At 39.6% G+C, this 22705-nt stretch overlaps 1 protein-coding gene across 15 annotated transcripts in view; it reads left to right on the plus strand.

Moving 5' to 3' along the window:
- Hmbox1 (homeobox containing 1) overlaps positions 1–22705 on the plus strand; it is a 133465-nt gene that overhangs the window by 39369 nt on the left and 71391 nt on the right. For all 15 annotated transcript variants that reach the window (XM_052191197.1, XM_052191195.1, XM_052191198.1 and 12 more), the window contains 3 exons: positions 3992–4071; positions 11098–11574; positions 21258–21343. In XM_052191197.1, the coding sequence (XP_052047157.1) occupies positions 4049–4071; positions 11098–11574; positions 21258–21343 (586 nt within the window). In that variant the 5' untranslated portion in view covers positions 3992–4048. The remainder of the gene's footprint in view (positions 1–3991; positions 4072–11097; positions 11575–21257; positions 21344–22705) is intronic.

Here is a 22705-nt window from a genome sequence, read left to right on the forward strand (position 1 = left end):
GGTTCTAGCCTGGCATGTACAATTAATAAGACCGGTAATCTCTGTACTATTATATTGTCACAGAGCCTGTGGCAGACATATGGCACTTCTGGGACTCTTCTCTTGGTGTGTATTAATACACCTGGGGATTAGCTAGCAAAATTTACATTGCCTAGGGACTTAGAAAAGAAAACTGAGAAGTGTAATTGTACCATGGGTGTTTGCTCAGCGATTGTGCAAACGAACTATACATTATCTGAAAAATACACAAAAAGACTCTATGGGGAAGAGTATCTCATGTAATTTTTCTAGGACCAGGGAACCTAGTTCTCTTTAATTACTCAACAGTCTTGTGTTGAGTCAGGGGAGCTGTGTTCCTTAGGGAAGACCTATCACCACACTGAAAGAAGGCCCTGCAAGGCTGACTGAGAAAGCCATTGGAATGCCTGGCCTGGAAGCTATCTGCAAATGCTATGGTGATATTTTTAAAAGTTGCATATGAAAGAAAGGAGAGTCCATGTCTGTCAATCTAGGTGAGTGGGTTGAAGTGACAAGAAGCAGCTTCACAATCTCCATGAAGTTCTCCCAGCACAGGAAGTGTGGAAGTAGCAGGAGTATCAGAAAGGCTGGAAGATTTTGACAGGTAGTGTGTGTAATAATTTTTCCAGAATAAAATTCCCCATGGTTTGTGACATGCCTGTTTAATCATTAATGCTGACAAGTTCAGTGCATCTCATAGCACCTATCACAGTGAAACACTCGCTCCAGAGAAACAATACAGAAATAGTAATGGTATCATTAACCCTACAGTTTGAAGATGAAGCCTATAATTCTGCAAGAAAAACTGATTGACCTTGGGCAGCTAGTGTCTTAATGTTTCTCAGGTGATTGTGAACTTCAATAAATGGTTCACATAAAGCCTTTAGACAGGGAGTCTGGCTGAGAGAATAGTCATTAAGTTTATAGTCTCAAACTACCCAGAGAAATTATTTGGGAAATTAGTATTAGTATTTGATATATATTTTTGGTGGTAGTAGTTGGAGGGCACACAGTCTCCCTGTGTACCCCAGACTAATCTGGAACTCACTTTGTGGCCCAAGCTGGTTTTCCCAAGTGCTAGGATGGCTGGCATGAGCCACTCACTTGGGATAGTCTAGTATCCTAGTCTTAGGATTAGTAGGCCTAATAGTCTACTTTTTCTTCTCCCCCAGAACTGAGGTCCAAACCAAAGGCTTTGAACTTACTAGGCAATCAGTCTGCCACTGAGCAAAATCCCCAGCCCCCTAAGGTCTAATATTCTAACCATGATGCTTTTTAAAATTTCTATATCTGTGAATCTGCCTTCTCACATGTCACCATCCGCTCTTCACCCCACACTTACCATCTGCCTCTCAGACAGATGCAAAATATAGAAGGCAATATTTATCTGGAACTGTTCAAAGGAAAAATGTTTGACATGAGTGAAACACCTCTGATTAATGTCCTAAAGCATAAGCTTTTAATTGTCTTGACTTCAACAAAAAATTGCTTCAGGCTGGGAACGTTGGTCAGCACGTTAGAGCTCCAGGTTCGATCCTCAGCTCCCCCAAATGACCTGAAAGTTCTCATATGTCACAGTCTGCCGCCTTTTTAAACACCAGCGATTGTGAGGATCAGCTTTGTTCTGTGTGTCTGTAAATAAATAGTTGGTTTTTTTTTTTTTAAATTCAGGTAACTGGCCTTTGTTGTTTTTAATTCTATAAGTGAACCTTTTTTACATAAAGTTTTTATGGCTTAATCTCTTCTGGATTTGGAAACCGGATATGGAAGCTTGCTAAGAGTTATTTGTGAAAATGATGAGGCTTGGGATCTATGTGAAAGTAACTTTGGGTACAGGGTGGGAGAGTGGGTGGTATCAGACTTGTTAACTGCTCAAGCTGTGTATTACGGGCATCAAGCAGTCAGTTCTGGATACTTTCTGTGTTTGCAACATATTTGAAAATTTTCCTAATATTTTTCCTTCATGTCTGTATCTGTATGTTTGTATGTGCCTGCTTATATGTCTGTAAGTAGGTGTGGAGGCCAGAGGTGAACATCAAATGTCCTTCCTCATTTGTTCTCTACCGTATTTTCTCCCTCCCTCCCTCTCTCTCTTTTTCTTTCTCTCTTTCGCTCTTTCTTTCTTTCTTTCTTTCTTTCTTTCTTTCTTTCTTTCTTTCTTTCTTTCTTTCTTTCTTTCTTTCTTATCTGTCTCTCTCTTCTTTCTCTCTTTCTCTCTTTCTTTCTCTGTTTCTGTGTCTTTCTTTCTTTCTTTCTTTCTTTCTTTCTTTCTTTCTTTCTTTCTTTCTTTCTTTCTTTCTTTCTTTCTTTCCTTTCCTTTCCTTTCCTTTCCTTTCCTTTCCTTTCCTTTCTTTCCCTTTTTCCTTTTTCCTTTTTCCTTTTTCCTTTTTCCTTTTTCCTTTTTCCTTTTTCCTTTTTCCTTTCCTTTCCTTTCCTTTTTCCTTTCCTTTCCTTTTTCCTTTCCTTTTTCCTTTCCTTTTCTTTTCTTATGAATACACTATAGATGTCTTCAGACACACCAGAAGGCAGTATCGGATCCCATTGCAGATGGTTGTGAGTCACCATGTGGTTGCTGGGAATTGAACTCAAGACCTCTGGAAGAGCAGTGCTCTTAGCCACTGAGCCATCTCTCAGCCCCCTCCCCACCCTATATTTTCTTAAGAATCTAGAGCTCACTAATTAGCTAGCCTAGCTGGCCAGCAAGCCCCAGGGATACTCCCATCTTTACTTCCCCAGAGCACCTTCATGTCTATCCTGTTTTAATTAATTAATTAATTAATTAATATTGATTATTTTTGTTTTGTTTTCATTTATTAATTTTTGTTGTTTTGTTTTTAACATGGGTGCTGGGAATCAAACTCTGTTCGTCATTGTGTGTGGCAAGCACCTTACCCAGAACTCCTTTCTCAACCCTAGTTCTTGTTTTTCTGAGGCAGGATCTCTCTATGTAGTTCAAAACTGACCTGGCACGCAGTGGCCCACCAGGCTGGCCTTGAATTTCCAGTGATCTTCTGTCTCTATTTCTGGAGTTCTAGGATTAAAAGCCTGTACCACCATTCTGGCTTAGTTTTTTGTTTTGTTAGTATTGTTTTTATTAGTTTCTTTATTTCTGTGTGTCCATGGTGATGGGACAGTGTCTATCAGCAGATGTGTGAAGTTTAGAGGCTGACTATTTGTAATCTGCATTCAGCCTGTCATTTATGGAAAAAGTTGTCTCTATCTACAGATTAAGGTTTGAAATGGCTAATAAATTCAGTCTTTGGCCTTTGATTCCTGGACTCAGAATAGGTGTGTGTGTGTGTGTGTGTGTGTGTGTGTGTGTGTATGTGTCTGTCTGTCTGTCTGTCTTTCTATGGTCAGAACTGAAGAAGGTAAAAGTCTCTCAATAGTTAATAAAACAATATAAATCAGAAGGTAGGTATGCCAGCCTCCCCTTTATCCCCTTTTTATAATTATGACAGTTGACACTCATAGAAACGGAGTCCACCTAGCAGCAAGATTAGCATTACACTTAGCTTGCTTTGTAATAAGAGTCTTCATAAGTGTCATAGGCAGCAAGACAGCTGAGAGCTGGGGAGTGGAGCTCAGTGGAGCACTGACCTGGCATGCATAAGGGCCAAGGCTTAATCTCCAGTTAGGAGTTTGTTAGATACCATTGCAGTGTGTGCATTGCATTGCAAGTTTATATCTGCTTCTGTGGGTGGTTCCCGATAACAAGTTAAATTGGGTGACTTTTTTTTTTTATTGCTCCTTCCCAAGGGAATCATTTAGAAAACTATTAATGCCATTTTTCTGTGTTTTTGTTTTGTTTAAGTTTTGCTCCAATTCAGAATTTCATTTCAGAATTACAAAATAATTTTGAAAACAGAAAGATCATCTGTTAACTTTTAATACCCTGAAGTTGCATAATTAAACATTTTATTTAATGTTGAGTTATATAATTGTTTCTCAATTTTCTGTTTTTATTCTACAGAATGGTAAATAAGGCTGGCCATCTTTGGAAAGGCCATTGATCTGCCTCATGTAAAGTATGCTCAGCTCCTTTCCAGTGGTGTAAGTATGCAATTTTCAACTCTTAGCCCGTCAGCCACTTTAGTAATGATACGTGACTATGGCTGTGACTTAGCTTTGACAGAAAATGCTTTCAGAATTTAAATAATTCTTTTAAATGGCATTTGTTTCTTTATGTGTTGAGGGTGGTTGTTCATTTGCTTCCTCCTGAGTGTGGAGGTCAAGACAGGCTGGTGCAGTGTAGTACTTACTCTCCCCTCCTCCGTGTGGAACCAAACTCCGGGCATCAGCTTAGCAATGGGCATTTTTACCCTCTGAGCCATCTTGTCAGCCCAAGAGCAAAGAAACTTTTAGAAAACTATTCAAATAGTGTATCTCTTTCACATTGAGGTAAACAAGTATCATATGGTGAGGATGAGGTTTCAAACCTGTGAGCTTTTTTTTCTTTTCTTTTTTCTTTTCTTTTTTTAACCATTTAACATTGTATTTTGACATTCTTTTTTCATTTAAACATAAAGTGTTCATATTTATTATTTTCTGAAAAGTTATTTTACTTTCATTATGTGTATGTATAAATGCATAAGCATGTCGCCCATGGAAGTCAGAGGTGTCAGATCCTCCAGAACTGCAGTGGTTGTTAGCTGTTTGCTGTGAGTGCTGGGACCAAGCCCAGGACCTCAGCAAGAACAGCAAGTGCTCTTAACTGCTGAGCCTCCTCTCCAGCCCCATATTTATTATTTTTAACTGTTTAATAGCCTAGAAGCTTATGAGGTAGATGGCTAAGTGTTAGAGAAAGCTCTTGTTGCATTCTTAGGAATAAGCAGAATATGAAAAGCATGTTCTCTTAATGCCTGTTTTATATGCAAACTCTTAAGGACATCTAAGCCATTTCTCTCTACTGCAGCTGGTAACGTGGTTCTGCCAGTTAGCTAATGTAGTTGCTAGCTGTTCATTAAAGTCAAGGCAGAGAGATACAAATGGAGATGGTGCTGTTGTTTCAAGAGTGTTTTTGTGCTGGAATATGAACTGTAACCACTAGTTCATATGAAATGGGCCTCCGAATAAAAGTATTCCGGGAATTTCAGAAATTAGAGAAGATAAAGGGCCTATTAGCTCATTAAGTGTATCTTTAGTGGCTACTGCAGAGTGCCTTGAGCCTACGTAATTTCTAAAATTTGGTAGAGTCTATTTCACTTAAATTTCTTCTGTTTTGGTTGACAGTTCTATAATCTTTATGTAGACATTAAGTTTGGTATTATTATTATTGTTGTTACTTGGTTTTTTCATTAGCGCCTCTCCCCCACCCCCACAATGACTCTGATTTAGTGAAAAGGCTTTGGAGGAGAGCCAGATGACAGGAGTTGTCTTGAGTCTGCTGAGTGCCCTGGGATAGGCACTTTATCTGTGAGACTTTGCCCTCTCAGCCATCCTGTTTGCTTGCTGCCTGCCTGCCTGCTGCTTTCTTTGTTTTTTTCCTTTCCTTTTCCTTTTCTTTTTTTTCCCCTTACCCCTGTTTGTTTGTTTGTTTGTTTGTTTGTTTTGAGACTCTATTCACTGTGTCTAAATAGCCTGGAGCTTGCTTTATATCCTAGGTGAGCCTTGAACTCACATAGAGAGGAGTGCAGTAGTTGGTGCATTATATACACATATGATTTTGTCACAATTTTAAAAATAATTAATTCAATTAAATAGAAAGCAGAATATTAAAGAATTAATTGCTGAATGAAAACAACAGTAAGGTTTTGGGTTTTGTTGTTTTTTTGAACACCGATACTGGAGGGCAGTGCTGGTATTCACAGGTGAAGCGTCCAAACGTTCAAAGTGTCTTTCAAACTTTGAGTTTGTTTAAGAATTTTGAAGACCAGGAGTTGTAGTCAGCAACTTACTACAGTGTCTGGAGCAGATTTCATGTGACAACCCTGAAAGAAGAGAGTTCTCAAGTGGGTAGGTGCGGCTTCCATGTCCATGGTGAGCCGTAGTATTCTCTGGCCTGTCATCTCAGGCCTTGGGACTGGAAGGCAGAGCCAGTGTGTGTGAGGCCAGCCTGCACTGGGTACACGGCTGTCTAAGGAATGCAGGAGCAGAGCACGCTAGGCGATGGACGCCAGCTCTGCCGTGCCTTATAGATGTGTTTGTCCCTTACGGCAGTGTCTGAAACCATGTCAAAGCTGCAGAACAGATTTTCCTCCAAGCCACACAAAATGGAAGCCAGTCAATGCTAATTAAAAAAAAAAATACTGAAGTGTGATTGACATGTTGGAATGTAATTTTTTTTTTCTTCACAAAATTCTTTATTGTGGGAAGGGCATTTACACCATGGTTTCTAATCATAGACTATTCTTAGGTTTTAGTCAATTTACCAAATAATTTTAATTATAAATCATTCTGTATAAAACATTTCTTATTCTTATGTGTCATTTTCTTCTTTCAAAGTGGTCACTCTTTTGATTATAGGAAGTGTTGTATTTTATATTCATAGTAAGAAGGGTCTGGAATGTTTTGAAGTCCTACAGTGGCAAAATGGGTTATGCCTGATCATTCTGCACAAAAAGATAAAAACATCAGAAATAATCTGGAAGAAAATTCTGTTTGCTAAGATAACCTTAACTATTGATGCTTTAAATAAACTTCGTGTCATTTTTGCCCCTATGATTTCAATGCTAAGTAATCATTTCTGAATGCTCAGCTAAATTCTTCTGTTGTCCATTTTCAGAATATCATTTGTAAAGGTTTGTCCTGGCCCTTGTGACTTATCTAGAAAGGTTTTAGGTATTATTGCAAAATACAGTTAATGTCTTAAGATGTGCTGTGGTCTTACAGTATCAGTTCAGGAATCAAGCCATAAGTCCTGAACTGAATTGTTCTTTTCTATTTTAATTTTCGTCTCTGTTATGTGAGTGTTAAAATTCTCACATTATTTTCAATTAGTGTTAGCTGGAGCCTGCATTCAAATTAGTAATTAAAAGTAAAAACTGTCCCTTATCCTATGAGTGATCTCTATGCATGAGAAAAGTAATTTAGTCCCTCCATGTTATCTTCTTTTGCCATAAAAGGATTGTTGGCTAGGTGACCCTTATAGGTCATCTGATGCTGTACTTTTATGATGGCTGTGCTTAAAGGTAAATTATGAGAGGTACAAATGGAAACCAGCATTATATCTCATCATATGTATTGATGCACATTGATACATCAGAGCTTCTAATCGTGTGTGTGTGTGTGTGTGTGTGTGTGTGTGTGTTTCTTGGTGACATACCGTGTCTTCTGTGCTATGTACATGATGTGATTCTGCTCAGGATGCCCTTGTCTTTCTCCTTTAAGTTGCCATTTGGTCCTAGCAACTGTTACCTCTCCTTTAGCCCGTTTGGCAGAAGGGGCTGCTCTTGGTACAGATTATAGACTGACATTTAAACATAGTAAGAACATGTGCGGCCGGGTGGTGGCGGCGCATGCCTCTAATCCCAGGACTCGGGGAGGCAGAGGCAGGCGGATTTCTGAGTTCGAGGACAGCCTGGTCTACAGAGTGAGTTCCAGGACAGCCAGGGCTACACAGAGAAACCCTGTCTCAAAAAAAGAAAAAAAAAAAATCCAGACCCCCCCCCCCCAAAAAAAAGAACATGTGCTTAGAAATAACTAGGTGTGCCCGGCAGTGGTGGCGCATGCCTTTAATCCCAGCACTTGGGAGGCAGAGGCAGGCGGATTTCTGAGTTTGAGGCCAGCCTGGTCTACAGAATGAGTTCCAGGACAGCCAGGACTATACAAAGAAACCTTGTCTTGAAAAACCAAAAAACAAACAAACAAACAAACAAACCAAAAAAAAAAAAAAGACTAGGTGCTCTGGACAGTCAAAGTAATGGGTGAGTCCTATTTCCTCTTTATGAGTTTAGAATAAAAGTGGTTTCCAATTATTGAATTACCTAAATGGTGTAAAGTATTTCAGATATGTGAAATTTTATATTAATAGACAGTGTTGTGTCATATAGAGGGAGGCTTGAAGGATGGCATATGACTTAATGTCTGCTCTGACTGAACAGGGTAGAAAAATATGGCTAACTTTCCTGCACATAAATAAAATCGTCCTTAGAGTTAGGCGTCTCGGAAGAACAGTTTGTGAAGTGTCTTGATTGGATGAGAACTGAAGATACCAAAACAGGCCTTTTATTTATTTTTAAGGGAAAGTAATTATGAAGATGAAAAATATTTAGGAGGAGTAACTGGAATTTGCCAAGCCAGTACATTACTTTGCTTGGCAGTTGCTTTAAAAAAAAAAAAAAAATGGAGGCAGACAGTACTTGAGTTAATTTGATTTTAGGACAGGTCTCACTAAGTTACAAGATGACCTTGAACTCAGTCTTCTGGTCAGATGCATTATCAAAGTTATCTTTGTGCCATCAGTCTGGCTTTAGACTTTCTGAAAGATACAAAAGTATTCTAAGCCTAAACTTCCTAACAGTTTATAATAAAACATTAAAATAAACAAAATAAATGGTGTCTACCATAGAATTGCTAGGAGGGTTAGTCAAGGTTATATCATATAGGATTCTCACTCAGTTTCTGAGTAAAGGTGATTACTCAATTGGGTTTCCAGTTGAGGGATGCAGAGGGATGAAGAAATAGTGAACTCTCCAACAGGGCTGGGGGACTGGCCTGGAGCACATTTCAAGGGTAAGGAAATCTCTTGACCTCTGTTTCTCTTAGTGATTGGTTATTGTAAGGCTACTCCATACCACTTCTCATATCTGTCACTAGAAAATACAAATTGAAATAGAGATGATTGTCACTTTCAAAAATCCTGAATTCAAAAGTCAGATTTAGAAGCTAGAGAAATGGCTCAACAGTTAAGAGCACTTGCTGTGTTTGCAAAAGACCTAGGTCAGGGCCTCAGCCCTTGCATGGCATCTTAAAAACTGTAACTTCAGTTCCAGGATGTCCATTGCCCACTTAGGGTTTTGAATGTATGTAGTGCCCATATGTGCACACAGATTAACACTCAGACATACAGAATAATAAAGATAAACACATACATCTTTTTAAAAGTCAACTTTTATTAAAAAGTATTTCAAAGAGAGAACCTTTTTATGATGTGGCTAATGCAGTGGCTCTCAGCCTTCCTAATGCTTTAATACAGTTCCTCATGTTACGGTGACCCCCAACCATAAAATTATTTTTGTTGCTACATCATAACTGTAATTTTGCTGCTGTTCTGAGTTGTAATGTAAATATTTGTGTTTTCTGATGGCCTTATGACTCCTGTAAGAGTTATTTAACTCCTAAGGGACACAACCCACAGGTTGAGAACTACTGGGCTAATGTCTCAAACAAAATATTAACTAATTTTATCTAAGAAAACATTTTCTGGTGTGCTATAGTCTCTTGTGCTAGTTAAGGTGGAAACATGTAGAACCAGTTTTCTGAGACATGAATAGCTCCAGCTGGCTGTACACATGAGGATCTGTTTAGAGAGCATGCACCTCACCAGGGTGCTAAGAATTAATAGTGCTTGATGTCTTGTTGTGTGCACTGTTCTTTTTCTTTCTTTTCTTTTTCGTATTAGATATTTGTCTTGTTTACATTTCAAATGTTATCCCCTTTCTTCGTTTCCCCTCTGAAAACCCCCATCCTCTCTCCCTTGCCCCTACTTACCCTCAGTCCTGCTGCCCTGTCCTTGTATTCCCCTACACTGGGGCATCAAGCCTTCACAGGACCAATAGCCTCTCCTCTCTGAAGAGATGTCTGAAAAGGCCATCCTCTGCTACATATGCGGCTGGAGCCATGGATCCCTCCATGTGTACTCTGTAGTTGGTTGTTTAGTCCCTGGGAGCTCTGGGGGGGTACGTGTTGGTTCATATTGTTGTTCCTCCTGCAAACCCATTTAGCTTCTTGGGTCCTTTCTCTAACTCCTCCATTGGGGACCCTGTGCTCAGTTCATTGGTTGGCTGTGAGCATCCACTTCTGTATTTGTCAGGCACTGGCAGAGCCTCGCAGGAGACAGCTATGTCAGGCTCCTGTCAGCTAGCACTTGTTGGCATCCACAATAGTGCCTAGGTTTGGTGACTGTGTGTGGGTTGTCTCCCAGGTGAGGCAGTCTCTAAATGGCCTTTCCTTCAGTCTCTGCTCCACACTTTGTCTCTGAATCTACTCCCATGGGTATTTCGATTCCCTTCTAAGAAGGACCAAAATAGTATGTACTGTTCTTAAGCTCCACTGAAGTATTTGTATTAGTTACTAGTATTCACTTAGACTCAGCCAAGAAAAATGTTTGCTATTGAATGGCCTAAGAGTTCTTGGTCAGTTTTGCAGGTATTTGGGAAAGCAATTCCTATTATATGCTACTACACAATAATATACTTCAAGATTGAAGAAAAAAAAAAAAAACCAAACCCTGTATGTTATCACATACTCTGAACCTGATGCACTGATGTACTTTACCCTACGAATTGATATTTTTTTGCATAATTAACATTTTGCTTCCAAATTTTGGTTGATTTTCAAAACAACTACAAATTTCATTCTATTATAAGTTAGGTTTTATGTTATATTTGATGCACTTCTACTAATCTCAGGATTTGTAGCAATCCACATCACAACAACAACAATAACAACAAAACATCTATCAGGACTCATCATTTTTGTTGTGTATATCTGTGTGTGTCTGTGTGCTACTAAGATGTGTATGAATGCATGCGGATGCCAGAAGTGTACATGATGTGTATTTGCCAGGTGCTTTCCACGTCATTGCTTGAGACAGGGTCTCTCACTGAACCCAGTGATGATGAGCTTCACAGATTAGCTTGCCTGGCTGGTCAGCAGGGCCTAAAGGTCTTCTTGCCTAGCATATGCTGCTGTTCCGAGCCTTTGCATTGGTACAAGAGGTTGAACTTAGGCACCCCTGCTTACATAACAAGCATGTCAATTGACTGAGCCACCTTCCTATCCCTTATGATTTTATATTCAGTAAACAGAACTCGTGCAGAGCTCAAGCCTCTTCGGTTGAGGATTCTTGATGATGAAATGGTATTTTTAGTTGACAATAAAAGCTCTTCATTTTTATCCTCCTTCTTTTCCCTTCAGTTTGCTGGAAACCATGTCTCACTATACAGATGAACCCAGATTTACCATAGAACAGATAGATCTGCTCCAACGTCTTCGGCGTACCGGGATGACCAAACATGAAATTCTTCATGCATTAGAAACTTTGGACCGTCTTGATCAAGAGCATAGTGATAAGTTTGGACGGAGGTCCAGCTACGGGGGAAGCTCCTATGGGAACAGTACCAACAATGTTCCAGCATCTTCCTCTACAGCCACAGCTTCCACGCAGACCCAGCACTCGGGAATGTCCCCATCACCCAGCAACAGTTACGATACCTCCCCACTGCCTTGCACTACCAATCAAAATGGGAGGGAGAACAATGATCGATTGTCCACATCCAATGGGAAGATGTCACCATCTCGCTACCACGCAAACAGCATTGGTCAGAGGTCATATAGCTTTGAAGCCTCAGAAGAGGACCTAGATGTAGATGATAAAGTGGAGGAATTAATGAGGTTAGTATATTGCCTATTCAGAATTCCCCCCAAATATCTGTATTTTCTAAGACTGTTTTTAATTAGGCTGTGTTTCAGCAGCTTACCAATAAGAACAATGGCTTCTCTCTCCCTTCTTGGAAATGAAAGTGAAACTTCAGATTGTGGTTTTTAGTTCAGATTTTTTTGTTTCTTCTCTGCTTCAGCCCTTTTGCTGTGTGATGAAGCTTTTCTAGTGTCTTGATTTGTCCAAGGGCTTTCTCTCTTTATGGCTTTAGCAGACAGTTCCTGACAGAAGTTCATGTAATCCAATCCAGCCCCCAATCTTTCATTGTAAATACTTTTTCTGAGTGGTAAGATAAATTTACCATGATGTAGAATACATGCACTCTTCATTTTTTCCTTGCAGCATTTCATTCAGTGCAATAATTTGAGCAGCTATTGGGTCAGAAGTATTTTTCTGTAAGAAACATAGATATATAGCACTCGCCCCTAAAAAGCTGAAGTTTTGATTTTAGCAGTAGATGCAATGCCCAAGTGTACTTCATACATCATCAGTTACCAAGTAAGAGTGTTCACCTAGAGTTTAAACTCAAAGAAATGAAGACTACTTTCAACCAAGGTAGCCAGAACTTTGTACCAGACCTGCTTCACTTTGAGGGTAATAGACACCGTATTTTCCATACTGTGTTTAGAACTAGAAATTTTCCTTAACACATGGTGGGGGCTCAGCATGTTAGCAGAGGAGATAAATTTGGCCTAAGGCATAAGGGTATTCTGTATTGGATAAGGATTTGGATCTGGTAAGACAGTTCGGTGGATAGAGATGCTTGCTGTCGAGTCAGAGGACCCAAGTTCCACCCCTGGAACCAACAAAGTGGAAGGAAAGAGCCAACTCCCAGAAAGGTGTCATATGACTATAAGCATGCAATGGCGCGGGTACATGGCACACATACAGGCATATACATATAGTCAATAAATTAGTTATTTTAATTTTTTGAAATAAAGGTTAAAATATACATGTTAATTATAGTTAGAGAAACAGGAAAAGGTATCAAAAAAGGCATGTCTTTACTCTGATTAAAAATATAAGTTGGGGGCTGGAGAGAGGGCTCAGCTTAAGAGCACTGACTGCTCTTCCAGAGACCTGAGTTCAATTCCCAGCAACCACATGGTAATTCACAATCATCTGTAATGGGCATCTGATGCCACCTTCTGGTGCGTCTGAAGACAGCGACAGTTTACCCACATACATGAAACAAATAAATAAATCTTAAAAACCCAAAAGAATAAAAATTGTCTATGGTCACATGCCTGTAACTCCAACATTTGAAGGGCTGGGGCAGGAAAGTTGATGTCAGTTCAAGGCTAACATTACTTACAGAATGTGAACTTTTCCAGATAGCACCAAAAGGAAAACAATACAAATGAGACAGACCTACATAGTAATACCTTAGAATGCCACGCCCATCCTCACAGCTTCACATTCTGTACTAAGTAGTTGGAACTAGGACGTTTTGTTTTTCCATACCTTTACAAATAGAAATGACAAAAACATTGGTTTTTTTGTTTGTTTGTTTGGTTGGTTTTTTGATTTTTTTGAGACAGGGTTTCTCCGTATACCCCTGGCTGTCCTGGAAATCACTCTGTAGACCAGGCTGGCCTCGAACTCAAAAATCTGCCTGCCTCTGCCTACCAAGTGCTGGGATTGAAGGCGTGCGCCACCACTTCCCAGTGACAAAAACATTGTTATCAATAGAGTTACGCTGTTGTATAAAAATGAAGCCTTGGGCTGGAGAGATGGACTTACTGTTTAAGGGAGCTTGTTTTTGTAGAGAACCTGAGTGTGATTCCCACCACTCACAACCATCCATAACTCTCATTTTAGGGAATCCAACGACCTCTTCTGACCCCTGTAACACCAAGCACGCATGTTGAACACACATATACGTGCAAGCAAAATACTTATGTACATAAAATAATCTTAAATTTAAGAAAAAAGATAAAAGCCTGCAGATAAGTTGGTTACAGTTGATAGTGAACAGAACTGTAGACTTACATGAAGTAAAAACAAAGGTTGCAACCGAGTTATAACTGGTCCTGAAGATTTTCAGACATCAAGACATAATGATGGGGCCTTTGACACTGCTGTATAAAGATCCATCGTGTGGTACCTTCACCATGAGACAGCTTTAAACACATGGGCATGAGTATGTTTTCAGGGAAGAGTTGCTACGTATGGAATTCTGGACTACAGGGACCATGGGATACATGAACTGAGGAGCATCACACTTCAGCCATTGTCGCTGTTGGCCAGTTTTTAGTGCTCTGAAGTTCAGGAGACTGATGTGGTTTAGGTTCATCCTCAGCTGTGAACACTGGTGCCAAGGCTCTGCCAAGGCTGGTGACTTTCTTGGTGCTGAAGACTAAACCCAGAGCTTTGTCTTCTGCCAAGTTACACCCTTCGCCCTAGCTGGTATTTGGAGCTTAGCATATATCGTTTTCCAGTTTAAGAAGGAGAACCATTTAGATAAATGAGTCACTTTTCATTGAAATTTCATTGAGATTTTAATCATCCTGAGTAGAGAAGATAGCAAACTAGCATTTATTTGTTCAGGTGCTAGCTTGCGTTATTTGTGCACATTCCCTTGGATACAGGTGCATAGGTATAGTGTGTTTCAGTTGTGTGCTCTTAATTGTTGTGCAGTTGTGAGGACACGTTCTTATTCCCTCTCTCTGCTTCTTGCTCAGAACAGCTCTTGTGGTGGCATTCAGTCAGCTAGGATTCTCTAGACCCCTGGTCCTCCTGGTCCCCCACCGTCGGGCTTTCTCCCACTCCAGCTTTGCTCAGGCGTGCCTCTCCTCACCTTTGTCCTTCTAGGGCACAGAGAAGCTAGCTGCTCGGTCGACATTCGTAGTCTCCTCAGCCGTGCTGGGTGGTTGATCAGAGAAACTGAGGTTCAAGAAAATTAGTAATTTGCTCAAGAAAGTTTGATTATTGGGCAGTTGAGCCTAAATTATATTCCATGTCTTTGTTATCATTGTGTCAATGATATATCTTACTACTGAAACTATTTGTGCTTGTATATTTAATAAAGTTTTAGTAAAGGTAGTTAATACAATTTTTCCAGAGAATGTGAATGGCCTTTTTTATTGGGCTTGCCATTCCCCTTCCTCAGCATACCTACCTGCTACTTCAAAGCAGTCACTTACCAAACAGGGAGTTTTCATACAGTAGCTCTTCCTCAGTATCTGTGTCCATTGCTGCCTACTCAACACTGGTGATATGACAGTGACCTGGAATTGGTGGGCTCTGATAGGAAGCATGGATACCCGAGTACCTTCTTGCCTCATTTGCTGTGTGAAATCTACCTCTGGCTCCCAGTCCCAAACTGCAGGCGCTCCACTGTAAGACATGCTTTTTGGATTTTATAATCCAGTCAGGCTGTATTACAATATATAATTTGAAGGTATGTAATAAAGGGGTGTGTGTGTGTGTGTGTGTGTGCTTCCTTAGTTGTGTTGAGAAGTAAGGTTATGATTGTGCCCTTCATCATTTGTTAGAGTCAGAAAATACCTTTTCTAGTTTGAATTATGATCACAAAGGAAGAAGAAGAAGAAAGCCACACTAGCATAAATTTTCAGCAAATGGTTGAATGTGCCACTTTAGGAAGGAGTAGAAGCCAACAATGAAGACTCATTTTATATAGAGCATCTTAAAAGGCCTATTAGTATGTAAGTGTATGCATAGGAATGTGTGTTTGCATCTGCAGATACAATAGGATTTATCAGTGTTTTCCTGTGGTCATTTATGTAGTATGAGATAATGTAAATGAGGCTTATTGCAAATTAGTAATGCTGTACATTAAAATAAAGTCTAGCATCTTTGAGCCACGATGTTTTAACATTCAAAATTTGTGAATACTGCTGTATCATAAGTGAAAAATTCCATGGTACCGCACATTCACAGGCACTTATTTAAAATACTGTCCCAAGTCACATCTAGTCTCACTGAATACATTATGTAAAACATGATTGAAATTTGTGTATCAACTGGGTTCTGTCCCTAAAATATTTTATTGTAAATATGAAAACAGTCCCAAATTTAAAAAGGAAAATCTGAAAAGGCTTTTGGCGTGATGCTCCTTAGGTGGGGCTCACAGACTGTGTATCATTATGCAGGCAGGATGTTTATGCACCCACCGTAAGAAGGTAACACCACTGTGTGGTGGTGCTCCTCCTCCATGTGGTGGTGCTCCCCCTTCATATTCTGCATATAGAATCGCTCTCCCTTTAATGTTCTCTCTTCAAATTGCACACAGGGAGAAAGTCGTGAGTGTCTTTCAAATGTGAAATACACTGCTTTGGCTTCATCTTGGGGTGACTTTGAGCTAGTTCCTTTATAACATCCAGAATACCAAGGGTGTGTTAACTTAGAGTATGAGTCATCTTAAAACAAATCATTTTAAAACATGAGCCCTTTAGTACACTTTCTTCCAGAAAACAAATCAGTGTCATTTTGAATCACTACAAATAACCTTTCCATCCTGATTTGGAAAACATAAACATATCTGAACATAAGAATTTAAAGCTGTTATATAAATTACCTAGATCAGGTTTTCCATTTTATAGCCTTTAATCTCTAGAAATATTTCACTCATTAAACAAATTAAGTTTTACGAAAAATTCATGCTGACTTTGACAGTCATTGTGCTAAAGGAGTTTCCAGGCTAGTAGGATAGATGACATGCTTAGGAGCATGAACTCCATAGCATTGTGTCCTTAGTACAATTGAGGTGTTAAGAGTTAGCCTACAAATGACCTCTTTCTTTGTAAACTATGATGATCAGGGAGAATGGCTCTCAATAGAAGGCAATTGTCTTTTTTAAAGTACTCAGGAAGCCAAGTATGGTGGTACCCTTCTGGAATCCAAGTACTTGGGAGGTGGAGGCAGGAGGATCGCTGTGGGTTCAAGACTACTGTTGACTATATAGCAAGGCCCTGCTTCAAAACAAAACAAAGGGTAGTGGTGCCACTTAGAGTCCAGCACTCCAGAGTCTGAGAAAAGATCTCCAAAGTCATCCTGGGTAAGACCCCTGCCTCATAATCCTCTTCTCACCTATGTAAGTTACATACATATATATACACATGTACATAAATACATACAAACATACAAATTTTAAAAGTGATTTGTTGGAGGCTGGAGAGATGGTTCAGGACTTAAGAGCACTGGCTGCTCCTCTAGAGGATGTCAGTTCAGTTCTCAGCACCCACAATGGGAGTTCACAACTGTCTATAGCTGCAGTTCCAAGGATCTACCCCTCAGGCATACACGTGGTGCACATACCTGTGCATGCAGGCAAAACCCCATACAAGTAAAATAAAATAAATATTTTTTAAAGTGGTTTGTCAAAAAGGCATTCCTGATGAATTCTTCTGTTTTTATTACCAAGGATAATAGTGGAGAGTTTAACTAGTTTTAAAGACAAAGGCAGTGGGGCTTGGCAGCGATGTTTAGTGCCCCTTCCTGCTGTTGAGGTCAGTCAGGTGAGCACAGTGGCAGCCATCTGCAGACAGGAGCAGGAGAAGCAGCGTCCAGTGCAGGTGCCTTTCTGTGGTCAAGCAGTTGCTCCTGCTAATTCACTAAGACTTCAGCAGGGGACAGTCTTTTTTTTTTCTCTAAGATTTATTCATTTTATGTGAGTACACTGTTGCTGTCCTCAGACACACCAGAAAAGAGCATCTAATCCCATTACAGATGGTTGTGAGCCACCATGTGGTTGCTGGGAATTGAACTCAGGACCTTGGGAAGAGTAGTCAGTGCTCTTAACTGCTGAGCCATCTCCAGCCCAGCAGTGGACAGTCTTGAGGCATGTGAGATATTTGAGGGGGAGTGGAAGAAGGGACTCAATCTCTTTAGGCAAATTTTCAACAAAAGAAAGAAATATGGAATAGAAGAGGAAAGAGTCATGTTTGTGTAAGTGATGTTTTCCACTGTCAAATGGGTGATTCCACATCTGGAATGGCAGTTAAGGAGAAGGCAATGAAGACAGGCAGCCAAGTCAGCCTGATAGCATGCAGCTGGGCAGGGAAGGTGAATGCTGGTGCTCTTTTTGCAAGCAAACGGGCAGTCTTGTAAAGTGCTGACCGGAGAGCATTTTGTCCATGCATGGTGTTTTATAGTACCTGGTCTAAGATGCACACTTAGACTGATGCATGTCTTACAGTTATAGTTGATCATGTGTTTCTTCTTTGCTTTGAATCCTGTCTGACTAGTTTATAGAAGTAATAGTTTGTGTTTTTATGATACATTTACAGTTTCAAAACTTTCTACTTAAAAAAATTCCTTTTGCATTTATGATATGCACATATGTATATATATTTTTATCATTAAGTTTTTATTCCATGGTTTGGAGGAACATTTTAAAGGCCTTTTTCGCCAGTGCTAGAGATTGAACCCAGGGCCTTGTGCATACTAGGGAAGCACACTACCACTGAGCTACAGCCATAACTCTTTTTTTTTTTTTTTTAAAGATTTATTTATTATTATATGTAAGTACACTGTAGCTGCCTTCAGACACCCCAGAAGAGGGCATCACATCTTGTTAGGATGGTTGTGAGCCACCATGTGGTTGCTGGGATTTGAACTCGGGACCTTCAGAAGAGCAGTCAGACCTTCTTAACCGCTGAGCCATCTCACCAGCCCGACAGCCATAACTCTTAAAATCCTTTAACATTTGGAGAAAAAAGGGGGACAGGACCAGGAGGAGTAGGGAAGGGGACAGAGGGGATCAGTGGGAGTGGGGGTAGGGATAAGAGGGTCATGTAAGCCAAATAAATGGATCAAAATGCATTGTACACATGTGAAAATGCCATAGTAAAGCCCTTTATTTTGCACAATAAATGCACACTAATTATAGAAGTCAAAGCCCTTGAAAGGAGTGTGTTAATGTTCTTGTTTTACCGGATACTGTAACTAGAGCACAACTTAATGTTAGCTGGCTTTCCCTCATGTTTTTTGTCTCTGGAGATTGAGACCAGGGGCTTTTATGATGCTGGCCACGCATCATTTTGTCCTTTAGCTACACTTGAGTCCATTCTTCTTTGTTTTAAAATTGTTTTTCAAAAAGTGTCTATGGTAAAGCAGTAAAGAATTGTATGTGCATGCACACTTGTGTGCATTTTTAAACTTGTTGTGGATGTGTTAAAGACTGCATAAGAATGTATTCTTTGAGGTGGTGAATAAGTTGCTGCTTTCTAAACACTGGAGACCTTTCCTGTCTTGCTGCAGTTCTTTAATAATGTCATACTGCAAGGCAGTGAGTAATTCATGAACTGGTTACATAGTTGAGTGTCTGTTGTCTATTCTGTATGATTTAGTGTGTGCTCTAGGTGTATTTGATTTAAAATAAGTTGATTTGATTTTGATTTTTAAATCATTAGTCAAGGAAATACCATTTGCTCATTTTACCTACAAAAGTACATTTTTAAATTTAATTTGAACAATTATTCTCAAGTATAGTTTCATTTTCCAAGATCATTTGGTATGTTGCAATGCAATACTTTATGTAAAAAATTTCAACTTAATTTTGTAGTTACCTCAGGAAGCAAATGATTTAATTTGTGAACAAAAGTCATCTGAAATCGATACCGCTAAAGTTGTCTCTTGTTCATAATTGGTACAGTTACAGACATTTTCATAATGACGTAGTCAGTATGCAGATAGGAATCTAAATCAGTATGAAAAATTTAAAACATTCCATTAGGCAGCTAATTTTTAATTTTCTTTTGAACCCTTTTGATTAGGATTTCCAAGCAATCACTCGGGATCTATTGTAGAGCTACATACTGGATAGTCACTAGCCCATCTCTGTTCTTTTCCCAAATTCCCCACAGCAGGGACATGGTCCTAAGGATTGTACTGCGCCCACTGCCCAAGAATGAGGAACCAAGTTCACATCTTCAGCACCCACATTTAAAAGTCTGGCAGTGATGGCATTCCTAGGAAACTGGTGAGCTGTGGGCTCAAAGACAAACACAGACATAAACACTACATGCACAGATACAACTCACCACAGGCAACATGGCATCCCTCACCAGAGTGTATAACCCTTCCTAGTGAAGGGTCTGAAAGACCTGGTCTAAATTAAATCACAAGTTGTTATTATTATATTTTGCTAGGATACTTTTGTTTCTGCTCCAATCTACAAGACATGAACCCCCATGAAATTTGTGTTTCTTTCACAAAACAATTTTTAAAGGTTTGTGATTCCTCTGCCTCAGATCAAGGGTGAGCAGGGTTTTACTGTGAATAGTTAGTGGTTAACAGTTAGAATTTGCTGAAAGGTAAAATTGAGGCTATAATACAGATAATCTGTACAAGAGGGAAAGCAGGCACAGGAGCACACTGCTGAAATCCCAGCACTTCGGATGCTGAACTACAGTAAATTTAAGGCCAGCATGGACTCAGAGATGGTGTCTCAGAAAAATGAAAGAGTTGAAAAAATGGCCGTGGCTTCTCTTGACAATGTCTGACATGGAACTTGTAGTCTCAGCACTCAGAAGGCTGATAGGAGCTTGGGCTCCATCGCTCCAGCCGGCCTGGCCTACAAGAGTGAGTCTCTCTCCCAGAAAATGAAAAGCAATTTAATATGGAATTAATAATAATTATATATCATTTGTGGGGTTATATATTCAGTATTTGTAAATACAAAAGGAAGGATGATTTTTTGTTTAATTTTGTTTGATCCATCAGAGGAAGATTATTAGTTCATGCTTTATAGGAGAGCAGTGGACAGGTTGACTTGAGCTGAGACCTTTAATCTGTTGGCCTTGTTTAGAAAATTTGCTACCACAATGCTATGTCAGTTTTCATCTTGAACAAGAATAGTGTTCTTTAAGGACTCTAGTTTAATTTTTATTTAAGTATTTTTGTTTTAGTGAAAGAATGAGTCATGTGCTTCATCATTCTTATGGATGTCTGGTCTCTGAAAATGTGCTGTTTAAATAAGTAACAGGCGGACAGTATATATTACCAAGACTATAGTTTTTAGTGTCAACTATTCTGTTTATCTATATGTAATAGAAAATTAATAAACACTTTTAATATGAAACTAATATTTTAAACCATTCCACATTCTTTTCATTTTTTCTGATACAGAAGAGAGGGAGAGGAAGCAGCTAATTGTAATAAACGTATTACAGTGCTAATAATTTTACTCATGAGAATGGTATTGATTTTTGTCCCAGAAGCATTTCCAAGGTTTTCAGATGGGTGTCAGTTCTACAGTACCTTCCTTAACCTGCAGACCCACAGTCTACGTACAGCTGATTTTTTCATTGCCTTTGCTTTTCATTTTTCCAGGGCTTCTATGTTTTCCTTCCCTATAATGAGGCCATACATACCGCACAGCATTGAATTATTCACAGCATGCAGTTACTGATCCCCCCACATGAGACTTGTATCCACAGTGGCATTCACTGAGGTGTCTGTCTGATGGTGTGATGTTTCAGGACTGGAGTATTTGGTGTTTCTTGGTTTGTTGTAATTTCATATTTTCACTCAAGTTTAGTCTGTTTCCCTTTTATTTTTGTGTCCTTCCTTTCTGTGTTCTCCCCACCTCTCTGCTTCACCTTTCTTTTAGCAAAGATGAGGATTTCTACCTTCAACATACATTGTTGGTCTTGTCTTCTGTTTTTGTTAGGAGGGACAGCAGTGTGATAAAAGAGGAAATCAAAGCCTTTCTTGCCAATCGGAGGATTTCCCAAGCAGTTGTTGCACAGGTAACAGGTAAGAGCCGCAGAGCCCTTTATTCTGGAATCACATCTCGTCTCTGCCCTCTGTGCAGATGTTGGATATCGCTTACATTCCCATGCTGCAGCCCTGTCAGCTTGGCATGGTGACAGACGCCTGGGGTTTAAACCAGGGCCTCTGGCATCAGGGACATGCTCCAGTGAGCTTTAGTAAATTTTGTAACATTAGTAATAATAATAATTAGTAATAATAATAATAATAATAATCCCTATTTTGTAATTGAAAAGGTAATGTCATTTCCTTTTGATTATGGAAGAGCCTATGGCATGTCATCAGCTGCTGTCTGTTTAACATTTTTAAAAGCGTCACAGTTCTCTAAATTAAATCTAGGATTTTATCAATAAAAAAATGGCTTGTGAGGAAAACACAAGTTGGGAGGGGTTTTCCTTTTTAGTTTTGGGGGTTTGTCATCATTAGGGCTTTGGTTTTGTGGTTGTTGTTGTTGTTTTTATGTTTGTTTTGGTTTGTTTTTTTTTTTTCCTTGGGACAGGGTTGCATGCAGTCCATGCTAGCCTTGAACTCATGCCATGGCTGATAACAACCTTGAACTCCTGATCCTTTTGCAGCAACCTCCAAAGTGCTGGGACATGTGCACCACCATCGCCTACTGAAAGTTGTCTTTTGAATGACCATTTCTGTATGTGAAACCTTCCTCACACCCCTCCTGAGAAGCTAAGAGCCACCAGTGTCTTCTCTGTGTTCTCTATACCCGTCCCATTCTCCACCCAGCCCAGACCTCACCCACATGTGGTGTGTATGTGTCCTTCTCTACCCAGATTGCATCTTAAAAATGGAACCCCGAGTGCGAGTGCAGGTGTGTCACCACCATTGGGGTGCTCCTCCTTAGTCCTTACGCTCTTAGAGGAACCACGAGTTCTCTCCAGTACATTTCCATTTGCCTGTGTTGTTACCCGATCTATGTTAACAGTTATTGTAATTGCTGCCGCCACCATCCTTTTTAACATATGGCTGCAAGCTTATGCCTTTGAGTCTTTCAACCCTCTGCCTCAGTTTTTGTACTTTTGTGGTTACATGCTGGTGTCTGAGCCACAGTAGCTCTTCAAGCTCTGATGTTCCTTCAGTGGTCCAAACACTGGTACATACTGAAGCAAATGTTGAGAGGTTACTCCTGCTCATTAATTCAATTCAAACTGTAACTTCAAAGCTAAAAGTATTAAATTTTATCCCTATACCTAATGTCAGATAACCCTTTATGATTTGTATATGTACATACATGTGTATATATCTTACCAGTAATTCGTTTTGATAAGTGATGTCTTTGTTACTGGTAAAAGACTTTTAAACATGTCCTTTAATGTAGGAGTCTTAATGGTAAGG

The sequence above is a fragment of the Apodemus sylvaticus genome, chromosome 8 (assembly GCF_947179515.1).
Source record: "Apodemus sylvaticus chromosome 8, mApoSyl1.1, whole genome shotgun sequence".
Taxonomy (NCBI): Eukaryota; Metazoa; Chordata; class Mammalia; order Rodentia; family Muridae; genus Apodemus; species Apodemus sylvaticus.